General features: G+C 37.1%; 2 protein-coding genes across 2 annotated transcripts in view; one reads left to right on the forward strand and one right to left on the reverse strand.

The window, feature by feature from the left end:
• The window catches only part of ZNF804B (zinc finger protein 804B), a 521035-nt gene that overhangs the window by 480391 nt on the left and 16363 nt on the right, over positions 1 to 24281 (reverse strand). The gene's annotated exons all lie outside the window — the stretch shown is intronic.
• On the forward strand, positions 9941 to 10989 carry TEX47 (testis expressed 47). Its single transcript, XM_025929721.2, has one exon. It carries the CDS (start codon positions 10153 to 10155, stop codon positions 10912 to 10914), a length of 762 nt encoding a protein of 253 aa, XP_025785506.1. The 5' UTR covers positions 9941 to 10152; the 3' UTR covers positions 10915 to 10989.

Below are 24281 nucleotides of genomic sequence, written 5' to 3' on the forward strand. Positions count from 1 at the left end.
ATTACTTTTTGACAATGAAGATTACTGGTGCCTGAGAATTTTACCTTTATCAGTATGCTTTTATTCATCTTCTATTAATAGTGAATTTTTCTGAGTATATCACACATAAATAGTAGAAATGGCTCAGCCCAAGAAAAGTGAAAAGTTGTGTGTGAATATAAAACATTCACATAGAAATCATAATTGTTTCTATTAACTAGATCATTGGGTTAAAAATTAAGACCTTCTTGGTTCAGCCATAATCTTATCAAATGTGATGCTTAGAACTTCTCAAGGCTAGGGGCGCCTGGGTGGCTCAGTCGGTTAAGCGTCCGACTTCAGCTCAGGTCACGATCTCTTGGTCTGTGAGTTCGAGCCCTGCATCAGGCTCTGTGCTGATGGCTCAGAGCCTGGAGCCTGCTTCCAATTCTGTGTCTCCCTCTCTCTCTGCCCCTCCCCTGTTCATGCTCTGTCTCTCTCTGTCTCAAAAATAAATAAACGTTAAAAAAATTTTTTTAAAAAAAAAGGAAAAAAAAAAAAGAACTTCTCAAGGCTAACAGAGGGACAAAATGATTATCCATGTTTCAGCACACAAAGGCACAGAGTACAAGACAGCTTTGCCTAGGGACTCTCCTGGAATAAGTATTCATACTGAAAAAGGTTTTCCATGGGGTCAATGGTGGCACATATGTAGCTGAGCGGTGCCTGTCATAGAGACAAAGAACTAGGGTGACAGATGAGGCATGGACCAGAAAGGCATTCATGCATCTCTAGCAGATGCCAGTGCTGAAGAATGATGATGGAGCACCAGATGCCTACACTTCCCCACTATGATGCCACGGTAGAGCCTGTGAATTTGTCCTCCCAAGTGAAGTAATTACCCAAGTATATGTTCATTTTCTATAACTCACTTCACAAAAAAGTGACTGTACCTTGTGATTACATATATTAAAACAATGGTGCATAGTCTCTCATGAGCCTGTAAAACATCCACAACTACTAAGGTTGGTGGGTGTAGCTTCTTAAAAAGTATGAAATTTCCCTGAATTAGGATGGGCAAAAAGGCTTTAAATTTAGTGTAGGCTGGAAAGGTTGCAGGATCATAAAGATGTGGATAAATAAAGGAAAATCTGTTTGGATACCTAGGGCATAGTTAATCTTTAAAAATATTTCACTATGTTGTTTTTACCTACTGCTGCTCTGGATACATAAAATAAAAATTATATAGTTACTTAGACTTGGAATATTAACATTACTCTTCATTTAAATAGAAATACTTTCCAACATTTTAAATTCTAGCCTGAATCTTCATTACATGTATGGGACATAATAATATTTTAGTAGGCATTTCTGACTCTAGGATTTTCCCTCCCCAAATATCCTAAATACACATTAAAACCATTAAGTGTGGCACCCTTCAGATTACTTCTCTGTGTAAAAATATTGCCCAACTCCTTCCTGAGCACCACAAAATTCAGATTCCTGTACCTTTTTGGAAGAGCCATAGCACAACTCTACTTATTGAAATATCTATCGTATTTCCTGAAAAGTAATCTAGTAAGAAGTATCATCTCACTGCTTCCGTATTTCATGCATGTTGTTTTTGTCAACCTTGATATAAGGTAAGCTACTTGATGGCAGTAATATCAATTGGCCTCTTTGTGCCATGTTTTCCTTAACTGAAAAAGGAATATGCTATGTCAGTGATGCTAAGTTTCCTTCCAACTCTAAACTTTTCAGTTCCATTTTCTCCATTCTGCACAGCACATTGATCAAAATTAAACCAAAAGCAAGCAATAAAATAGATATTAGCTTATTGATGATGTGTTTTAGCATAACAGATGATGTGAACCAAAGTAGATACATGCGCTGAAATTACAAAGATACTACTCCAAGCATAATGACTTTTCTATGTGGAAGGCAACTTTGTTATTAGAAGTCAAAGTTTTTAAAGGCATGAAAAACTAAGTTAAGACTTGTGTTTAGATCACTGACACAACGTGCACCAAATGTTAGTAATTTGTATATCTTTGGGGCTCTTCTGTTTGCAGAACATAAATTTGATAAAGGAGGAAGAATAAATACAATACAGAGTTCACTGTTATTTATGGTCTCCAAAATCTCTGTTTAAAGCTGACGATCTAACAATATTTTCAAAGTTTACAATATAGCATTCGATTTTCAGACTCCACCTTCCCGGCTAGACACAATGGCAGGTAAAAAAAAAAATAACAGTATGCAGTATGCTAGTTTTTAATAGAGAAAAACCTAGGATCACTGTAGGATAATTACCCTATAATCTTCTTCCTCTGTAATTTACTAACAGAGTGCTTTCATTCTTACTGCCAAATGTTTGGGAGGAGTAGACTACTCTTTGACCAGTTATTCTATATTGACTCAAGTCAACAACTGTAACCTGGCTTCCCTCAATCATTTTATTGATTTTTTTTTTTTTGTTAAGTCTCTATGACACTTGTAATTGCCAATACTAGAAGGTCACTTCAGTCCTCAAGCTTTTTTACCTCTCTTTAGAATTTTACCACTATCACACACTTTTAAATGTCTCTCCTTAATTGACCTTCATGGCCCTGTTTCCTTAGTTTCCCATCTACCTCTGATGTTCTGTTGCATCTTTCACTGGCTCTCATTTGCCCACTTCTTAGAATTAAGTGTTTCATATGCTTTTTTTCTCCATCTTCTTCCTTTCCTGTCATTACTTCACAAGTACATTGGTGCCCATGGTTTCACCTTTTCCCTGAGTGCAGATGATGATCAAATTTGCATCATGATGCTGACTTTTCTAGATCTCTGGGCTCCTAATTGCATTTCTACCTGGATGTTCTCATGGAAAGTCCCACTTCAACATAATAGTTACAAATTATTTTTCTTCCCAAATCTGGGCTTTCTCCTTTATCCTCCATCTGTATTTTAAATTTTTTTTTTTTCAACGTTTATTTATTTTTGGGACAGAGAGAGACAGAGCATGAATGGGCGAGGGGCAGAGAGAGAGGGAGACACAGAATCGGAAACAGGTTCCAGGCTCTGAGCCATCAGCCCAGAGCCTGACGCGGGGCTCGAACTCACGGACCGCGAGATCGTGACCTGGCTGAAGTCGGACGCTCAACCGACTGCGCCACCCAGGCGCCCCTCTCCATCTGTATTTTAAAAATAAGTCTTCCCAGCTACTGACCTTCACATTCATGAACCCTCTTTAAATCTTTCCATAGCTCACCCCCACATCCAATTGGCCAAGTCATGTCTACTTTGGTGATGACTTTCATACAGTCCTCATTCTAAGCAACTGCCAAAATCTTTAAAGACCCACCTTTCTCCCAGTGGTAGGCTTTAGGCTACTCATACAAAGAGGATCTCACTTTATGCAAGGTGTTTCTAAACTGAAGCTCCTGGACTGTGTCTTGATTAAAACTCCATCTTCTATCTCTGTGTTTCCCCATTCTGACTGCCAATCAGTAAGCCCAGACATCCTGAGTGCTGATCCTTCTTGTTCCACTTGGTCCAGAATCTTCCCTTGTACAGCTGCTACCCATCAGCAGCCTCTCAAACTAGACTATTCCAGTCCACAAACAGAGCAACACAGTATTACCTTGGACCAAACCAGTACCACAGCCATTGGGTTTTTTAATGTTATTTTTTGAATAGAATAGTAATGTAGACATTCTTAGAGAAATTTTATCAATGCAAAACAAATATCGCCATCAAATTCTACCATTTTTAACATTTGGTTAGATTTCTCTCTGTGTTGTCTTTTTTAAAATAAAATGGGGATCACATGTTATATGCAACTTAGCATATTATATTATTTACTTTGAGAGTAACTGTTTTCTGTGCATTTAAAATATTCTTCAAAAATTATTTCAGGGCATCACAGTATTGCATAATTAATATATCCATTCAATTTTTCAAAATTCTCTCTAAATTCCTACAATAACCATCGTTACAAATATTAAAATGTTTGTCAATAATTTTATTCATGATATGTACCCAAAAGAGGCATTAGAGTATGAAAATATTAAGCTCACGATCCATATTACTATATTACTTTTGAGAAGAGGTAAACCAATTTACTCTTTGACTATCAGAAGAGGAGAGCACTCATTCGCCAGCTGCAGAATTCTTAAAAGTATTCTGGCTGCCTCCACTATTTCCCATCTCTAATTCCTCTGCACTTCACAAGCAACTTTCTAAAACACAGTTATGATTATAGGCACTCAAAAAGTCCCAGTGATTCTCTACCACCCACAGAGTAAAATTCATACCTCTGAGTGTGGCATCCAAGTCCTCTGCAAAAGAGTTGCAACTTCTTTTTTCTCCTTTTCATGTCTCCCTTCCCTTCACCCTCCAACCTAGACCAGCCATTTCACTCGGGGCTATACTTAGAATCACCTGGAGAGGCTCTCACAAACACACATGCTCGAGTTCCTTTTCACACTAATTAAATACAAACCAGGAGCTGGCTTCTTTAATTCTCCACCAGATGATTCTAATAGACGGCCAGTGTTTAAATCACCACAAGCCAGCCCATTCTTCCTTAAATGGAAACACTGGAAGAATTTTTGTCAAAAAGGCAAATTTTCGGACCACACTTCAAGTGTACTAACTCTGACTTTTTAGGGTTAGAGACCAGGAATCTACAATTTAACAAACCTGCAGATTCTATAGCTTGAGAACTACACTCTAGTTACACAATACCATTGTCATTTTCTTACTGAAGTGCCACATTTCCCAGCTCTATAATATATGTCCTCTTTATACTTCTTGCTTACAGTCTGTTCTGTATCTTCCTTAATCCCGATCTCTTCCCTACCCCACTCCGACCCCCCACATAAATCATATCGTTTTTTATGTCCAACTTAAATGCTAGTTCTTCAAGTCAGGTTTAACTGTTCCAGCATTTTTTTGCTTTCTGTGTTTGTTGTTTATGTCCTTATTATATTTCTCCTTGCCAGTCCTGTACTAAGCGTAATTGTGTAGACTTTAAGATCTACTCATAGAAATGACTCTTTCACGTGTAGATACAATATCTGATTTACAAGAACATCTCCACAACATCTGGTGCATTTTTCTTTTTTTTTTTTTTTAAATTTTTTTTTCAACGTTTTTATTTATTTTTGGGACAGACAGAGACAGAGCATGAACAGGGGAGGGGCAGAGAGAGAGGGAGACACAGAATCGGAAACAGGCTCCAGGCTCTGAGCCATCAGCCCAGAGCCTGACGCGGGGCTCGAACTCACGGACCGCGAGATCGTGACCTGGCTGAAGTCGGACGTTTAACCGACTGCGCCACCCAGGCGCCCCGTCTGGTGCATTTTTCTACATAGAGTAGATATATGCTAAATGTTTGAATTGAATAACAAAGTATTTTTAGCCTGTGCTCTCCGTGATAAATAATTACCAAACACTACTCCATAATGTTTTTGACAAAGAGAAGCAATGCTTTCTTTTTTTATATATAAATCTTCAAATATCTCATGATTTGATAACATCTTTTTTGCTCTGCTAAATCAAGTGGGTTTTTTTTGTCTACTTAATAGTTTACACATGTGATCTTAGTGAAAGGGTCTACCCCAGTTGTTAGCCATTTATTTAGAACATGAATTTTCATGCTAATCATTTAGATATATCAAAACACAGAAAACGTTAGTGGCAATGATTTAGAGTTTTCTGTTTCTCTAGTATATGAGCACTGGTGAAAGTTTAAAGTGGGATCTGGTATTCCAGAGAGAAAAGAAGCAAGTCAGTCAGTGCACATCCTCCCATTAGAAAGAAATGAATTCAAGAAACATTCACAAAGCCATTCTCCAGCTCTGTCCCCCTGAGAAGGCCATGCCCAATAGAAGCTCATTCATTAAGCTTTCCAGAAAACCAGAGGCACCCTTTCTACCTCAGTGCTTCTAAAGCACTGAACATCATTCACACCGTATATATTATGTCTTCCCCTGCCCAATGGTCATTCATGGATATCTCAACACCTCTTACCGGACTCTAAACTCCTAAAATTAGGGACCAGGTGTTTTCCATGTTTGTGTTTCTTACAATGCCCATGATGTTACCTGGCACACAAAACGTGTAGATAAACCTGGGATAAATGAGGGATTAAAGACAGTAAATCAATTTTGTTGAATTACAGGTATGAGGTAAGAGTTTTCAATCTCATTTATCCAAACCACAAGGTAGCCTTCATTTCTAGAAAAACTGTCACATCATAGAGAAGCAAAGAATGGTCCTGTGAGCATGGATACTGAGAGGAAATAATTTTCCTGCTCTTTAGCTTAGGTAGACAGAACAGGGAGGTTGCTGAGAGCAGGTGTGAATTGTGTGTAAAGCACTTAAATAGCCCATGCTTTAGTTTCATCTTCTATAATTGTGGGCTAAATTTCTATCTACCTTATAGGGTTGTAGTGAAGATTGAATTACTTAATATGTGTAAAAGCATCTAGTGTAGGACACATGGTAAATAATCAATTAATGGTATTTAATTGTTCTAATCCTTTCTTTCTGTCTCACAAAGATAAAGGATCCTGGGAGTCTGTTTTTCAGAAACACGTGGTTCTAGAAAATAAAACCAGAGCATAAAGTGTATAGTAAATATTAATGTGCATGCTTGACATGAGTAACAAATACACGCTGTGTACTTCTGTGAGATGGGCTGGATAATAAGAGTGGATAGTAGAAAATCTGAAAGAGGACTCCTCAGCATTATCAGTTTCCATTCAGGTTCTGCTACTTGTCGGTTGTTTGAACTTAGATATCTATTCGAACAGACCACTCTGGGAAAACAAACACCAATATCTTATCCCATTGAACAGACAGAGGAGCTCTTCTGCTTGACTTGCCACCTGAAGATAAATAACTGGCCTTTAATCGATGGAACACAATTACTGCGGCATCTGAGAATTCAAATGCCAAGTGTCCATTACACAGAGCTTGTACAATTATCAAGTATAATTACATACAACCAGCCCATACAAAATTGCCCACACTGTGTGTTGCTTCTATTCGTATCTTCTCAAAACTTTACTCAAAACATACTCTTGACACTTAAGAGTATGATTGATGAAAGGCAAGAAAACAAAGTAAGTTGCCTTTAACTGTGATGTGACAATGAAACTAAAATGTGTACGCAACAACCCAGCAACTAAACATGCATCAAGAAATGGAAAAATACATTGGGAAAATATATGCCAAGCTATTTATTATCTCTGGTGGTAAAAACTACTGATTCTAAATGTGTTCTGTTGAACCACACAAAACTTAGAAATGTATAGAATTGCCCTCTCCTAGCATTCTATGGAGGGAAGTAAACAGGAAAGACTTGATTAAAAAAAAGTAGTTCCTGAGCTTTAGGAAGCAGATGTGTCATGAGGTCTTAGAGTTTCATGTTCTTAGCTGAATAGGCGAGGTGGAAAATACTGAGGGTGGGAGATTCTTATTAAAATCCAAACAAAGAGCAAGGATTACAGAGAAATCAACAACCTATGATACATTTCAAAGTAAAAAGTAAACAGACTTAATAACAGAATAGAGTTGGGGGATAATTTTTAGGAAACATGAAGACATAAGATCTAGGATGTTGGCCTTGGAGATGAGAGAAAATTGTAAACTGAGACACATATATTTGTAAAAGGAAATATCCAGAGAATAATAATAAAAAATCTTGGCATTTTAAGTCTAAAAGGTTAGCAGTACATCCAAAGATAAGAGTTGTAAATAGGATTACAATTTAGGAGTTCTCTGTACAGAAAAATTACTGCGATGGAAATTCCATTTTTTTCTTCTTTCTCAACCCCAACAAACTAACTGTATCTGCCTTGAAACTTATATTGAGAAGGAGTCCAAGTCCATGGCTGGACTGAGCAGGAAAGGCTCCATGGTCAATCAGCAATGTCGATCATTAAATTTGGAGGCAAGAGTGACATTGAGGACCACTCATCTGCCCTCACAAAAGATGGTGCTAAGCTACTTGGGCACGGATGAACACAGAGCCTCAGCTTTTCCCAGAGCTGAGTGTGAGAAGGAACTGAGCAACCCCACAAACAGAGATTTGGCAAGAAATTCAGGCAGGTCCAGAGTCATAGAAACCAAGGGAGGAGAGAAGGCCATAAAGGAGGTTGTGGTGAACACAATCTCATTCTACAAAGTAGTAGGAATGATGAGCCTGAAAACAAGCCCTGGAGTGAACAGTGACAAGTTTCCCATGTGCCTTGGGAAAGACTGTATCATTTCAGGAAGCAATGAAATGGACCCTGTAAAGAATTAGTTTTTATGTACCACACAATTAAAGAATTATGAAGTCACCTCTTATTACTGTATGTCATTAAAAACAGATCATAAGGGGCGCCTGGGTGGCGCAGTCGGTTAAGCGTCCGACTTCAGCCAGGTCACGATCTCGCGGTCCGTGAGTTGGAGCCCCGCGTCAGGCTCTGGGCTGATGGCTCGGAGCCTGGAGCCTGTTTCCGATTCTGTGTCTCCCTCTCTCTCTGCCCCTCCCCCGTTCATGCTCTGTCTCTGTCTGTCCCATAAATAAATAAAAACGTTGAAAAACAAATTAAAAAAAAAAAAAAAACAGATCATAAGTTTGGATAACAGAAACCTTAGGGGGAAAAATACTCTAAGGTTTGCTTTTTAAAAATTGAATAAGGGTGTTTTCTAACCTTGTTTTAAAATTATGGTTAAAGCCCCAATGAATGCAATATTAAGATATGGTATTATTATTTTTTATTATAAAAACTAACAAATTTACACTACATTAATACCTTATAGAAGAATTTTCTTAAAGCAGTCACCATTATACAGAATCCGACATGCGTTCTTACTTAATTAGTGCATAAATAGAGTAGGGAGGTTGCTTTAAAGCATGTTTGAATTGTGTGCAAAGTATATAACTACTCCATGCTTTAGTTTTCTCTTCCAGAAATTGTGGACAAAAAGTGAAAAGAAAAGAAAAGAATATGTCTAGGAAGATGTTCAGGTCCGCCATCTGTCTGAATACCATAGGCACCTGGCTAAGAATAAGCCATTTCCAGAAAAGAAGCCCTCATTTCCTCACTGTGATGTTGAGGTGTCTGTTGAGATAACAACATTAAATTAAGAAATGATACTTGCCAGTGTGCTCTGGCCCTTTAACACCACTGACGTCCTGACTCACTAAAGCACCATGGAAACGAGAATAGAACATAGGAACAGCTGGGAGCACCCAAGACACTGGCAGTTGGAAAAGTGATGGAGGACAAGTAGGACCTCGGGGGCAAGTAAAAGCAAGAAGCACTTGAAAAAGGAAAGAAATGTTAAGATGACCTGGAGGGAAGAAAAAGAGATTTGGGAGAAGAGTAAGTTAAAAGTAACACAAGTTATTATTTGATATCCACAACAACAACAACAAAGAGAAGGAAAAAGAGCCATTTCTGATGTTTTTTAGAGTAAAAAAAAAAAATCAAAACTAGTTACTTCAAAAATTTACCGTTATTATACAAGAAATAGTATTAACTTTTAGTATACTGGTAAAGATTAAGAAGTTACGACTTAAGAATTTCCCAGATTTTTTTAAATTTCACTGACCAGTAAAATTTATAGAAGAAATTGGGAAATTACCATAAAATACCACTTTTTAAAAATTTGACAAATTAAGGACAATCTATAATTATCATTACATATATGAAATTTTAATGTGATGCCGATGCTATGGTCAGTGACTGTCAGCAGCTTGTGTATAGGTATGTGTATATTCATGTGTGTGATTCAAGAATGGGGGCTGAGAAAAAATGCACTATAAATTGAAGGAGAAAATAGTAATGCAAACAAAAACAGAGTTTAACTTACTCTAAAGTATGTTCTTTCTTCTCCCCACTCCTCAGTGTATTAGAGGGTTTTCCCCTACAATGTGAATGTTAGTTATTTCATTATAATCTTTAAAAAAATCTCTATAATTTGAATCTTGTTTTAACATTCTGTTTTATTTCAAAGTATTGTTGATAACACTGGGAAGGGATTTTGCTATGCATTAGCATTTGACAAATGGGGCAAACTTTATTTACTTGTTTGTTTGTTTGGTCAGAAGAAATAAAAAAAAAGAGTTCATCACTGAAGAGATATCCTGATAATGTAAACATTGTGATAAGCTAAAAACTGGAACCATCTAGAAGAATAAGACCCATCATGTCCTTCTCAGGCCATGCCCAAAAGACCAGCAAAAGGACTTTTCCAATGGAATCTGTTCTAATGCCCCAAGTTCCACGTGGAAATTACTTGCATCTTCAGGAAGAGAAGCAAAGACTACAGCTCAAGAAATTCCTTCTTCATAGGATGTTTCTTGTGGCCAAGATAACAGCAAACACAGAAAAAAAAATTATTGCTGACTACTATGAACAAGTGCTTCAGTCAACTTTAAAACTTCACAAAGGAGAAGCAGTGACAGGGTTTTTGCTCATCTATCCTACTTCTATTCTGCATATTCTTGAGTCCTCCAGTGATACGCTTTACCAAATTCTTTTAGATCATCTTGACCAGAGAAAGAATGATACAGAATTTTTTATCCAAGGGATGAAAATTATAGTTGTGTCCCATAACATCCCGACAAGACTCTTCATGCAATGGCATGTATCAGAAATAAAAGCTCCAGTCATGTATCTTGATGATGTCACACAGACACAGTCCCTAGAAGAGGTCATCACCGAGTTTCTCACCCAGACTCATAAACTGGCAATTCACCTTTTAAAGACTGTGAAAGTGAGTGCTAAAGGACCAGGGGATAACTTGCACCAACTAGCACCTGAATTGCTCATCCCAGAACAAATAATAAAGTACTTGTGCAAATCTGAAGAATTCATGGATCCAGAAGCTTTCCTAAACATGTATAATAAACCCATACATATCACTTTGGATTCTGAGGTGGTATGGCCTGCTCCTTCCCATTTCTAGGACTGAGAGAGATGTGGTTAATGTGGTCCAATCTCTCAAGGAATTGATGCTACTTAAATAAAAAGAAAACACTTCTGAGGGGACTCTTCTCTTGAAAAAAGAAAGGACCATATGCCACAATATACACAAAGGTAATACATGAATCTTTATAGAGTATGTTGAGCTAAACTTGAAAATATACATTATTCTGATAGCAAGTTCAACACATTGTTTTAATAAGTGGATGGGGTTTAATAAGTTAAGGATTGCTCAAAATTTAACATCATCTTGATGAAATGACAATTTTTTGAAGAGAAGTATAGACAATAAAGGATACATTCAGATTCATATTCTCATTCATTCTTTTTTTTTTTTTAATTTTTTTTTTCAACGTTTATTTATTTTTGGGACAGAGAGAGACAGAGCATGAACGGGGGAGGGGCAGAGAGAGAGGAAGACACAGAATTGGAAACAGGCTCCAGGTTCTGAGCCATCAGCCCAGAGCCTGACGCGGGGCTCGAACTCACGGACCGCGAAGATCGTGACCTGGCTGAAGTCGGACGCTTAACCGACTGCGCCACCCAGGCGCCCCTCATTCATTCTTTCAACAGTCAATGAGAAGCTGCACCACCCAGAATCAAATTTCAGGAAAAACAATTTTGTTCTTGGAATATAAAATTTAGGGGGGAAATACCATCATTGAGTTGCTTGCAACGTACATTTAGAGGAAAGTATGTGTAAAAGTAAATATGGTACGATATGATATGATCATTATTTTAGTTAGTAGTAAAAGCCTTAAAGGAATAATCTCTATATTATTACTGAACTCAGAAAACAAAGCCTAAACTTTGAAAATAGTTCCAAAGTTCACATATTCTGAACTGTCTAATCAAGAATATTGAGGCCATTACAAAGCTGAACAACAACAAAAACTGAAGAACACAGTAGCTTTTTGAAACAACCAGAAAATACATTGTCAGAAGGCACTACATCTTTCATGCAAAATCATTTTTTGAACACCCTTCATGTGACAGACGTTTGCCAGATGTTAGGGATATGGCAGGGTGCACAGAATGCGTGATTCTTACCCACTTGCAAAACACTTATAAAGGATTCCACATAAGATACACAAATGATTTTTTTTCCAATTTATGTCCTATAAAGCAACTAATGATATGTAGTTTCTATATGATCTATTTTAAGTTGCTCTCTCCCTTCCCTCACCCAGGATTAATGCTTTTTTGAATATTTAAAATTTTGTAGTTTGTTTAAACAATTAACATCAATATCTTGACAATTTCAGTGATATCTATCCAAAGTTATTTCAATGTCTTATGAAACAGGCTTTGGATTTAGTAGAAGAAATATGGTTGCATCATTTCACTTTTTTATTATTTGATCTTCAGGCTCTTCAAGGGAAAAAGAGCAATCTCAAAATACACCTCAGATTTGTCATATGCAGATAATTTGTCATCACTTGTTCCATATAAGAATCAAAATTCAGGAAAGACTTTCTATATTTAAATTCTGTAATATAGATTTAGACACAGAATGGCATATTTCACCGTTAGCCGAACTCGAAGTTCTGTTCATTTAAATTTAGTAACTGAAAGGGTACATTCTAGATAAAATGTGAAGTAATTCTTCTGGTTAAGAAAGATTAATAACATACAAACATTTTATCAGTTTAGTAAATATTAAACACCTAATGTTTGTCAGCAATGTGCTACTTACTCTTTGAAATGTGAAAAAGACCCAAGCATCCACTCATTGAGAGCAAATGTTCAGCAACAAAATGAGTGGAGATAGAAGTAAATGTTCTCCAGGCCAAAACAAAACAAAACAAACAAACGAAAACAAAAACATAGAGAAAAAACTTGGTAAAGAAGTAAGCCGTGGTCTAGGCTTGTGGATGTGAGGAGAGGTTGGGGAGGGCAGATGAGAACAGAGAATAAGCAGAAACAGGAAGGAGAAAATGAACCCTAAATGTTCATTGGATCAGGCAGAATTCCTTCAGCAAGGTAAATTATGCTTGTTTGGGAAGAGTACTTGTTTAAAGTTTAAAGTGAATAGAAGAGCAGTTTACAAATAAAGTTACGTATTTCACTTTTATTGGTCAATAATACTTTCTGATATGAAAAATATCAAGTGAAAATTAATTTATTAAGACAAAGACATTAAAAATCTGAGTCATTTTGGGGCTCCTGGGTGGCGCAGTCGGTTGAGCGTCCGACTTCAGCCAGGTCACGATCTCGCGGTCCGGGAGTTCGAGCCCCGCGTCAGGCTCTGGGCTGATGGCTCAGAGCCTGGAGCCTGTTTCCGATTCTGTGTCTCCCTCTCTCTCTGCCCCTCCCCCGTTCATGCTCTGTCTCTCTGTGTCACAAAAATAGATAAACGTTGAAAAAAAAATTAAAAAAAAAAATCTGAGTCATTTTTAGAGGAAGTTATAGAAACTATCTCAGTGGTAATACTATTAATTTACTTAGTATACTGTTATTTTGCAGTTAAAGGATTTAAAGTGTCAATCATGAAAGTAACTGGAAAATAAGCACAAAGCAAGTTAAATAAATTACTTATATACTTATTTATCTTTTTTAGTGAGCACACCAGAATGAATTTATTCGAATGGAAGTTATCCATCCTAGTAGTAACCACATCAGGAGGGCTTATACTTGTTTCTGTCACAACATCACTGCTGAAAACATTTAGTGACTTTTAAGTGACAGATGAGTTAAGAAGGTTTATAAATCAAAGGGAGCGTAAAGAGTTTAGCTACCGCTAGTTTTTTGATTCCCAAATAACATATACTCCAACTTGACTGGTGACCTTAATATTCAGTCTTCATTCATAAAAACTTTTTTTTTTAAATATTGCACTCACTCTCAAAGGAAATCTGCTATCATGAAACCTATTAAAAGAACGTGACACTGTCTATAAGGGAGAACACAAATATGTTTTCAGTAACTGTTGCATTATTGAGATTCCTATATAGCTCACTAATATCACGTCTTTAAAAGGAAGACACCCATGTACTATATGTTTGGGTATATTTGATAAAATGCTGAAATATTCAGACCTTATGAATGTAATTTAATTTGACCAAGTAAAAAAATGTGACTTATTAAACTTTAGGACAACTCATAAGGTAATTCTCAGTCCAATGAGAGTTATAGTTTCCTTACAGTAAAATTTTCCATAAAACTAGAGTCCAGAAAGAAGTTAAACGAAACAGAAAATGAGTATTTTAATACTGAGCATGTACCATTCAATGTTCTTATAACAACGAACATAGGACATACTATATATATGTGTGTGTGTATATATATATATATGTGTGTGTGTGTCTGTGTATATATATATGTATATATATACATATTCAATAAGCATGTGACATTTAAACTGATGTGGCCTGTGCCATTCTAATTCTTTTATTTTGATATGGATATCTTTACAGTAAACAGACATGCCAATGCTCTTATGTTCGTTTCAGAGTAACCAAGGGCTTTCGGGAAGGTTATAGTTTTCATGAAGGTTAACTAAAATAATGTTATTTGGAAGGAAAAATCCTCCCAGGGTGAATTTAAAATTTTTACTGTCTTCATTTTAATTAAAGAGGCATCTGGATTCCTTCATGGAGAATTATTGTTTGATACAAATAGATTTTTACATTCAGGGACTTTATCGTAACTTTAGTGACACAAAACCACATTTCAATTCAGTTATTCCCACAATTCAATTCAGAATTCCCCCAACTTCCATGAGGAAGTAGAAATGAGACAGCCCATCACCAACTCTGAGATTATTTCATAGTGGAGAAAATGACTTAATATAGAATTAGAGTTCTCCCCCTTGTGGCCAATTATGTAAATTTCCAGATTACCTGCTGATGGGATTTAAGCAATAAACAGCACATAGTTGTTCAGAAAATATAAAGGGAACCCTCAAAGGCAATTTTCAAATGTCTGCTCTACTCTACTTGTTTGGCAGATAAAGATTCTGAGCCCCAAAGACATGAAGCGCTTGCACGCAGTGAAAGGAGGAATTGATAACACAAGTGTCCTATTTCCACTTCACTAATTTACATAATTAGCTGTGGTCACAGTTAGTTTGGGGGGTCTGGATTTAATTCTGAGTGGTCTCTTCACTGCTGCACATTACCCTTCCTGTGCTCCAGCCCTCACTCACATACTGCCTTCTCCAGATGTCCCACTGCATTTCCACAGGCGTCTCTATCTCCATAAGCTCTAGATGGAACGCATCCTTCCCTGCCACCACACTTCCTTTGATTTCCCTCCCCCAGCTGCACTCTCTGTTGCTATAAAATGGACGACTCTCCACACAGTTGCCAAGTCAGAAACTTGAACTTCAGCCTAATTACCCTTCCTCCTTTTCATCAGTGACAGCCAATTAGTGCAAGCCCTACCCACCCTCTTTCCACAGAAAGTATTTCTAGTGTCTGGCCTTGTCTTTGGGCTCTCCTTTGGGATCTCCCTCACTCCAGTCTCCTCTTCCTCCTCTTTCTCTTGCTAGTCCATATAATATTTCCATCGATGTTAAAAGAAGCGTAGCACAAATTTAAGAGAGCCACCTCTGGTATCAAATTGCTGTGTTGAACTAGCTCCAGAACTTGAAGTGCTGTAATTTGCTGCTTCACCTTTCAACACCTCAGACTCCTCACCTATAAAATGAGGGTGATAACAGTACCTACATTATAAGATTGATTAGGGGTATGTTGCATGAAATAATGGTATAATAATTGTGCATGTAGTAAGCATTCAATAAATGTCATTCCTCCAATCAAAATTCTTCAATGACTTCCATTTCACCTCCAGGATAAAATGCAAAATTCTATCATGATCTGCAAAGCTTGGATTCCCAATATTCCACCTCTCTGTCTTCATCTTCTTTCTTTACTTCTCTTAGCAAAATTCTGCTTATTGATCAAATTATATTTCCTCTGTGAAGCCTGGCAAACTCGAGAAACCCTCATTGTAAACTTGGACTAAGAATACCTTCTGGAAGTGATTCAGTGGAACTTTTGTATTTATATGTTACTATTCACTGAGCCAAGAATAGGAACTCATTCCAATTCATTGGATTAAAAATAAAAATACTCCTTCCTGTTGAAGCATCTGAGCAAGCTACTAGTAAGGTATATAACCTTCATTTCATATTTTAAAGCTGTTTTCTTTATGTTCTTCGAGGCCTTGTTTCAGTAGCCACACTTACCTGTTCTTTGAGAGATACATGCTTGAGAAAGCTAATATTTATTATCTAAATTTTCTTAAGTTATTATAAAAGTATAAATATGATTCCATTTTATTCATACACTTCATATTTCTAAACTCTTTCTAAAATACTAAGCCATTTTTAAAGATCCTGTTTCTAAAACAGTGCATTAAATGCAAAGCCTTGATTTACGGAGAAATAAATGTCTGAATATTGAACATATTTACATTTTACCAAAATGCATTCTAGTGTAATGACCTCCCAGGGGAAATCTCTCACTCATGTCTCACCTTCTTTCTGTCTCTCTCTCTCTTGTTTATACTAGACTCAGTTTATACCAGACTTTACTTTTTGAAAGCAAGAGTAATAGACTACAACAAGGTTTATTTTATCACAGGTAAAACTACACACCTTATAATATTTTGATTCATTGATTCTTCACTTTCTATCCTATACAGTGGCAATTCATGAGTATATTCCAGCCAATATCAAAATGACGAAATGAAAAGAACATTGTAATGAGAAGACTTACCTTTGTTATGCACTCCATTGCCAACTCATTATGTGGCCCTGAACAAGTAATTTGTTCCTTCTGGGTTCTCTCTTCATCTACATTGTAGCATCTCTGAGCATTATAAACAAGTCCCTGAAGCCCTTGAACTGTGAAGCAAAAATGTGTCTGAATAGAAAGACTTATTGTTTTAGATCACTAGGAGGAAAAGATTAAGATGTTTTTATTAAAAATCTGAAGCCTAATGTGTGAATGAATGAATGAATGAATGAATGAATCTACCTTATCAGAGAGTACCCATGGACAATACCCACATTTTCCTTTAAAAATTCCATCCTGGATGTATCCATTTTAGTGCAAGGATGAATGGGAAACTGACAAGCCAGAAATCTATATACAGGATTATGACATCTAAATAGCAAGTTTGGTAGCACTTATGAAGTCAGAAGAAACTGTGACGAGTGGAACATTTTACTTTAAGGTTGATGGGAAGCCATTGAAGATTTTCAGCAGGGCATAATCAGACCGGTTTGGCTACTGAGTGAAGAATGGACTGGCAGGAGACATGTTGACAGACAGCCTTCTTAGGAAGGGGTTACAGGTCTTCTGGGAGGGGATGATAATAGTTCCCACCAGATTAATGACTATGGAGATGGATCTAAAGGGACCAGTTTGAGAGATAATCAGGAGGTAAATAAACATAGGTTATGAGGGAGTGAAAAGTGTCAACTATTTTAGGTTTCTAGTTTTTACCACAAGACGGTTCCATTCCCGAGGTAGGAAATATATAAGGAGTATAGAGTTTGTAAAGGAAAATGTGCTTTCAGTTACTGATATATTACAGTTACATCAGGTTGGAATCACTTTTATTTGATTCTTCAACTATTAATATCTTTCGGTGAGGTATAGAGAATGTGTTTCATATTCAATCTCATACTTTGTTGCAATGGCTAAGTACTAATATGCATCTTCTGATAAGGGCAAGTAACTTCCAGGAAAGTTAAAACAGTTTGATAAGTTAAAATAAATCAATCTAAAAGAGCAACTGCCCCAAAGATTATCCTGAGTCTGATATTCACTGCCATGGCTCCCCTTAATATCATACCTGCATTCAGTTGAGCCAAATATAAAACCAGCAGCTCTTATTGAGCTTAATTCCTTCCTTTAGTCAAATAAAGCTCATTCAAAATATTAATAATCATTTATTGATTCCCACATAAATTTATTCAATGCCATGCCATGCCATTGTCATTTATTGATATGTACAGTCATGTGTTAAGGGCACAAACATATAAAAGCCTCCATAGGGCCCTTCCAAATTCATTGGCATACTATTTATTCCATTTGCAATAAAAATGTAGGTAAAAAGGTATATTTTGGCATTATATTGAAATGACTTGTCCTCTGTTTCTCTCAGTTAGTTGCAGGACAACATGACACACACTGAATTTTACTCTTTCTCCACATTTAATCATTCAAGTGTGAACTGACAAAGTGTGTCAAACACTTAATCAGGCATGGAGGTGTGGGGGTGCCATGCAATCATGAGCAAATAATATGCGGTCTCTATCTCCCTCTACCCCAGACACAAAAAAATTAAAGTTACAGTAATTATATTAATATGTAATAATATATAATTATAATTATTGTTATCATCTTGAATATACAGGTTGCAATTATTTTCTAACTTTACCTAGGGTAAAGAATTAGGGGATGCCTCTGAGGGAAGAGAGATACAAGGATTTCTGGAAGTTACATAGAACTGAGCCAAATAAAAGGCACGGAGTAGGAGGGGAGTGTTCCTGGTGGAGGATACCAGGGATGCGCTAAAACCCAAAGGCCAGAAGAGTCACACTGTGTGGGATGGAAGTTGAGAAAGAATATCAATAAGGCAGGGGTTGAAGTACAAATGAAGTACTCTTACGAAGTACATAAGAGATGAGATTGGATAGGTAGGCCTGGGACCAGATTATGCAGACACTTAGAGCTACATAAGCTAGATAAGCTACCAAGATTTCATCTCAAGTGAAATGGGACACAGTTTTGTTTAAATCAGAGAAATGCCACGATCAGCTATGCATTATAGAAGTACCACTTTGAATTGAGAGAAGAGATGAGAAGAGTACTTGGTAACTAGACCAGGTACACCTATCAGGAGGCCACTACAATAATCAGGTAAAGAGATGAAAGGAAGTCTATACAAAGATAACGACAATAAGAAGAGAGAGTGCTACCAAAAATCAAGAGATATATATCTTGGTTTCTGATTGAAAGTAGAGAGTGTGAAGAAGACAGAGTCAACATGAACCATGGTGCCATTCCCCAAGATAGGCAATACTGGAAGAACAGCAGTGTGTAGGGAGTGAGGTGAAGTTTTCTGTTTTGAACATGCTGAATCTGAGGTTTCTGCAAAACATCAATGTTAAACTATCCAGTAGAAATTTGGATATATTCCCCAAAGCTCTGGACATGGGTCTGGTAGAGATAGAGATCAAACATCACCACAGATGATGACTGAGCTTTCAGGAGTAGTACTATCCTCCAGCACAAGAAGATAGTGAAGAAAGAAGACAGTCTACTTCAAAACCCTGAGGAATGTCCTGGGAAGAACAAGGACCCACAAAGAAGTCTAGGAAGACATTATTTAAATTGCCCAGAAGCAGAGAAAATGAAACAGATAGGGGAAGTGTCAAGGAAGGCAAAGGAAAAGCACATTTCTTTTAAAACAGAGTACTCGATAGTATCCATTGTGGTCTCAAAGTCAAGTAATAAAAGGAATAAAAAGTAAATCTAATGACAAAAAGATCACTGGTGACTTGGAACAAGTGACTGGAGACAGAAGCAGGATACAGTAGGTCGAGGAGTGAGGGCTGGGTGAGGAAACAGAACAAAGTATAAACAGCATTTCTACAAGCTTGGCTATTGACTCAGTTGTTAGTGAATCTGCAGAATCAGTTTAGGAATGCAAAGGGCCTTCTTGAGATTTTAAAGTTTTTACTAAAAGAGAGCCCATCATTTATTCTGGTTCCAAGAAAGGAATCTGTCCTCTCATGGGAGATTAAACATCCAATCATGGCCCAAGAGGAAGAGTTCTACCCAGGTTTGAATGGCAAAGATCTGGTCTTGTACCTTAAAGGTCCTCAAGTGACTATTTGTACAGTTCTGGAAAAGAATGATTGCTCAATAAACATTTTGTTTAGATAAATGCACTAATCTCTGGGAGAAATCTAACTATGCAGAAAGTGGCTTTAGAATATATATGAGCTCAAACTTCTGGTTATTCCATTGGTGCTTCCATGGTCAAACTTTTATAGTTGACTGCTGATTATGCCATGTGCTTTATCTACTTTGTGGATCAGCCCCATCACATTTGTAAATTTTGCTCTGACCATTATCCAGACTGCTTCCTTCTTTGCTCAGTCAGGGCATGCTAGGAAATTGCAAATTAGAATCAAATCTCAATTTTCCAAACTAATGATTTTAAAGAGCAATAATGCATAATCCGAAATGATGGTGAATTCATGAACCATTTATCTCTGTAATGTATATTCATTAAATTTGACTATAAGTACATCTTAGATGTCATTCACAATGAAATGATGCAGCATTTCAACTGAAATGGCTCAAGAGGACTTGCAAGGTTTTCTAATTTCTCTCTATTTCTGCTTCCTCCTATATCCTATTATATCACCTTTTATGTTTAGGTGACTCATTAAAATAAAATAACATACCATGTTTTAAGGATGGAGGAAATAATAAGCAGCATTTCCTTACTGTTGCCATCATCCTCTACAGTGCTCGCTCTCTCTCTCTCTCTCTGTCTCTCTCTCTTCCTCCCTCCCTCCCTCTCTGAAAAGTTTCATTCAAAAAAGTAACGAGAACAGTATAATGAACCTTCAACAGTGATCAGCGTCTCTTTTTAAAATTTACTTTTTGTTAAGTAACATGACTATGATCTCTGAGATATCATAGATTAAGAAAGGACACAGGAGCACCTGGGTGGCTCAGCTGGCTAAGCATCTGACTTTCACTCAGGTCATGATCTCACAGTTTGTAGGTTCAAGCCCCATGTTGGGCTCTGTGCTGACAGCTCAGAGCCTACAGCCTGCTTCAAATTCTGTGTCTCCCTCTTTCTCTGCCTCTCTCCTACTTGCGTTCTCCCCTACTTGTCTCTCTCAAAAATAAATATTTAATTTTTTTTCATTAAAAAAAAGAAAGGACACAAGTATGATAACTAGAAGGAGCTTCATTACAAGGTGTATTACAGTGTCGTCCTTCAGTGATGAAAATGGAGCAAGTAGGGATTCAAAGCACAGCACTGACTGATGGTAAGGCAAGAGCTAGACATCATCCACATCTTGCTTATCCTCTCCAATGAAATTAAGGCTACACCTCTACTGCCTTATTCTTGGTACACAATATTTCCAAAAATCCACATATTATTAAATGCTATTTCCCACCATCTTACAATGTGCAAACTATATGCAAAAACTTGGAGGGTCTTAAAAGTCTGCATATTAGCCACATGATTATCAGGCTGAGTTTTTAGGGGTGAACAGCTGAGTGATGAGTTGTAAGAAGCAAAGAAAGTTCTCACGTCAGTTGTTTTTTAAAAGGATATCATCCATGAACGTACTCAATATTTATCTCTTTATGGGATGATTTCAGCAATTCCTGTATTCCTTTCACCACCCACAAGGGGAGGTAATTAGCAGCTTGACATTTTCACTTTTGACCTTCTCATATAAGCAGCAAATGTTTTTCTAGACTTGAAGATGTTTAGGGATTTCATATAATATTAAGTCGAAATGAGTACAGTGTTTTCCTCAAGAGTCCTCCCGTCCATAAAAACTGCTTTGTGGGATAATTCTTATGAGGGCCACTAACTCATGTCTGCTGCTAAAGATGTTTACTCAAGGGATAGTGCCATGTCAGAGATGCTGGAGACCCACAGCTTACAGGCAGGCACACTCCACTCACAGAAGTGCCATTTCTTATCTCTGGCACTACCTGGCTCTCTTTGTTAATATTAACCAAATGATAACTGTGTAAGCACAAGTAATTAGCTTACAAATGACAAAAAGACAATGCTTCCCCTTTTGTATCATAGAAGAGACACCAAAATATCTCTTTGATGAAGATAACTCTCAGTTGATTAACAGGAATAAAATGCTTACATAAATAGAATTATATGTGCATATTTGGAATAGAATTATAAGTTAGACATATCAGTATACACACACACACACACACACACACACACACACACGAGTATATGCACAATGCTCTTAACCCAAACTAGAGAAACCAATTAAGATTCATGAAACTACTCCCAATCAAGTGGGAGAATCAGGGATTTAACTATCAAAGTTTAACAGAACAGTACAAGAAAATCCTTTTGTATAAATAATACAGATCATTCCGTTACCAGATATGTCCTCCCATCTCCTCTCTGACTCCCATCTGAGAAGCTGCCCATCAAACTTTCTCAGAGTGTCTCCTCCCACAGCTCCTTGTGTGGGTCACAGACTGCCCTGCACCTTTCCTCCCACCCAATCTCTCTCTCCCCCTGTTCCATTAAGTACACACACATGTACACACACAGGCTAGACTAATCATTATCTATCAGAGGCAGAGAGAGGCCATTTGTAAGGCAGCAATTGATGAAGCTGAAATAAGAAAGAGACAAAATATCTGGAAATACCAGAGACACAGTCTCCTCAACTCCTGATTCCATTTCCTAGCCCTGACTGAGGCCCTAACATTTTTGAACCAGGAATCTTCTCTTTTGTTTAAGTCAGTTGAAGTAATTTTGGGGTTTTTCTTTTCCTTGAAGCAAACAATTTCTTAGCAGCCTGACAAATGTTTTTCAAAGCAACCCACTCACACACAGTGCAGAGTTCTAGGTTTCGTACTAGAAGATTTGTGTTCCACTCTCTTATTTTCTGCTAGCTAACTGTGACCTTAAGACAGTTATTAACCTCTCTGGGCCTCAGTTTTTTTGCCTATAAATTGAATGAGGATCCAAATATTAAATGAGATAAATCATACATGAAAATAACCAGTAACTCAATAAGTCATTATTGAATTCATCAGAGTTTACAGTGTGCTCTGCGAGTCTGCAGTTTTCATAATGCAGTTATGACAATACGCTTTGTGACAAGGACATGAGATGGTTTGAATTCTGACCAGCAGCCTAGGGAGACCTCAGGGACGTCAGGCCAATTAGTCAAGCTGCTGATACATAATGCTTCTGCAGCAAGCATCCAGTCGTCTAGAGATATTCTAGAAAATCCCCTAGCAGGGTAAAGCACAGGGTTAGTCCTTTAGCTGGCTTTTGCTCCTGCCTTTAATATTTTCTGGAAGAGTCTGAGCTACTCTTCGATAAATGCTTAAATACCACTTCAGACAAGTGGACCCTGATAAGTTAATTAACTTTTATTAATATGTGTTATGAATACCCGACTTATACTCTTCAATAATAATGTGAAGATTAGAAAATCACTCACCACTGTAATTAAATGGTTTAATATACTTATGAGGGAATTTATTATTATTATTTTTAAAAACTCGAATTCTAATAGGATGAAAATGGACTTATGTAGGTTTTATGAGTTTTGTTTCTATTACATGTTTCTAAGAAGAAATTGGTTGCTTAATCACATGTACCTGAAGGGATAAGGTAATAACACTATTATGCGTTGTTACCTGACATACATAGATTGATTTTTAATATTCATAATTATGAGGAGAATTAGGGTATGATAAAATAAGAAATAGTACATAATAATAAAGAAAGTAAATAAACATTTTTATTTTCTCCTATGAAGAGAGATAATTTGGGGTCTTCACCTTGAAAAATTACATTATTTGCAATTTATATGAGACAAAAAAAATTCAAAGTATCCATTTCACTTTTCAATTATTATGCATTCTTAGTGTCTTTGGGTTCTTGGAAAACGCCTTTATAATTTTGTGTAATTGCCAATAGCGAGCTTTTATCATTAGTTTTTTTTACTAAAACCTGAACATTAGTTAATTATACCTACACTTTGCAGTACATACGAATATTGTGTCGAAGTTCTATCTGCTAATTTTGCCATGTGTGTAGGAACCCAAATTTTACACTTACTTTAACTTTTTTTAAATGTTTATTTATTTTGAGAGAGAGAGAGAGAGGAAGCAGGGAAGAGGCAAAGGTAAAGGGAGAGAGAGAGAATCCCAAGCAGGATCCACAGTCGGGTGGCTTACAACCCTGGGATCATGACCTGAGCTGAAATCAAGAGTCAGATGCTCAACCAACTGAGCCACTCCCTGCCTACTTTAGCTTGATATTTTCATTTTGACCCACTCTAGGCAACTATGACTCAATGAATGAATCCAAGAATGACCAAGGGGACAGAGTTTTATTGAATGCCTCCTGAACTACAGACTCTGCAGTACCCAGGTGCTGTCATTTAAATGGCAGTCTCCTGCTGCCAGGAGACTCAAAGAAAGAAAAACAGATATGTGAACCAACAATTTAAATGCCATTATACTGTAATAAAGGGATGTGAAAATCATCATGGTGGCACACAGAGAGAATAATCAATTCTCCAAGAAATGCTTTCACATCTGAGCCTTGGAATCTGAAGGTCCTGGATCCAAG

This window comes from Puma concolor, chromosome A2 (genome assembly GCF_028749965.1).
Source record: "Puma concolor isolate L17-30 chromosome A2, mPumCon1.1.hap2, whole genome shotgun sequence".
NCBI lineage: Eukaryota > Metazoa > Chordata > Mammalia > Carnivora > Felidae > Puma > Puma concolor.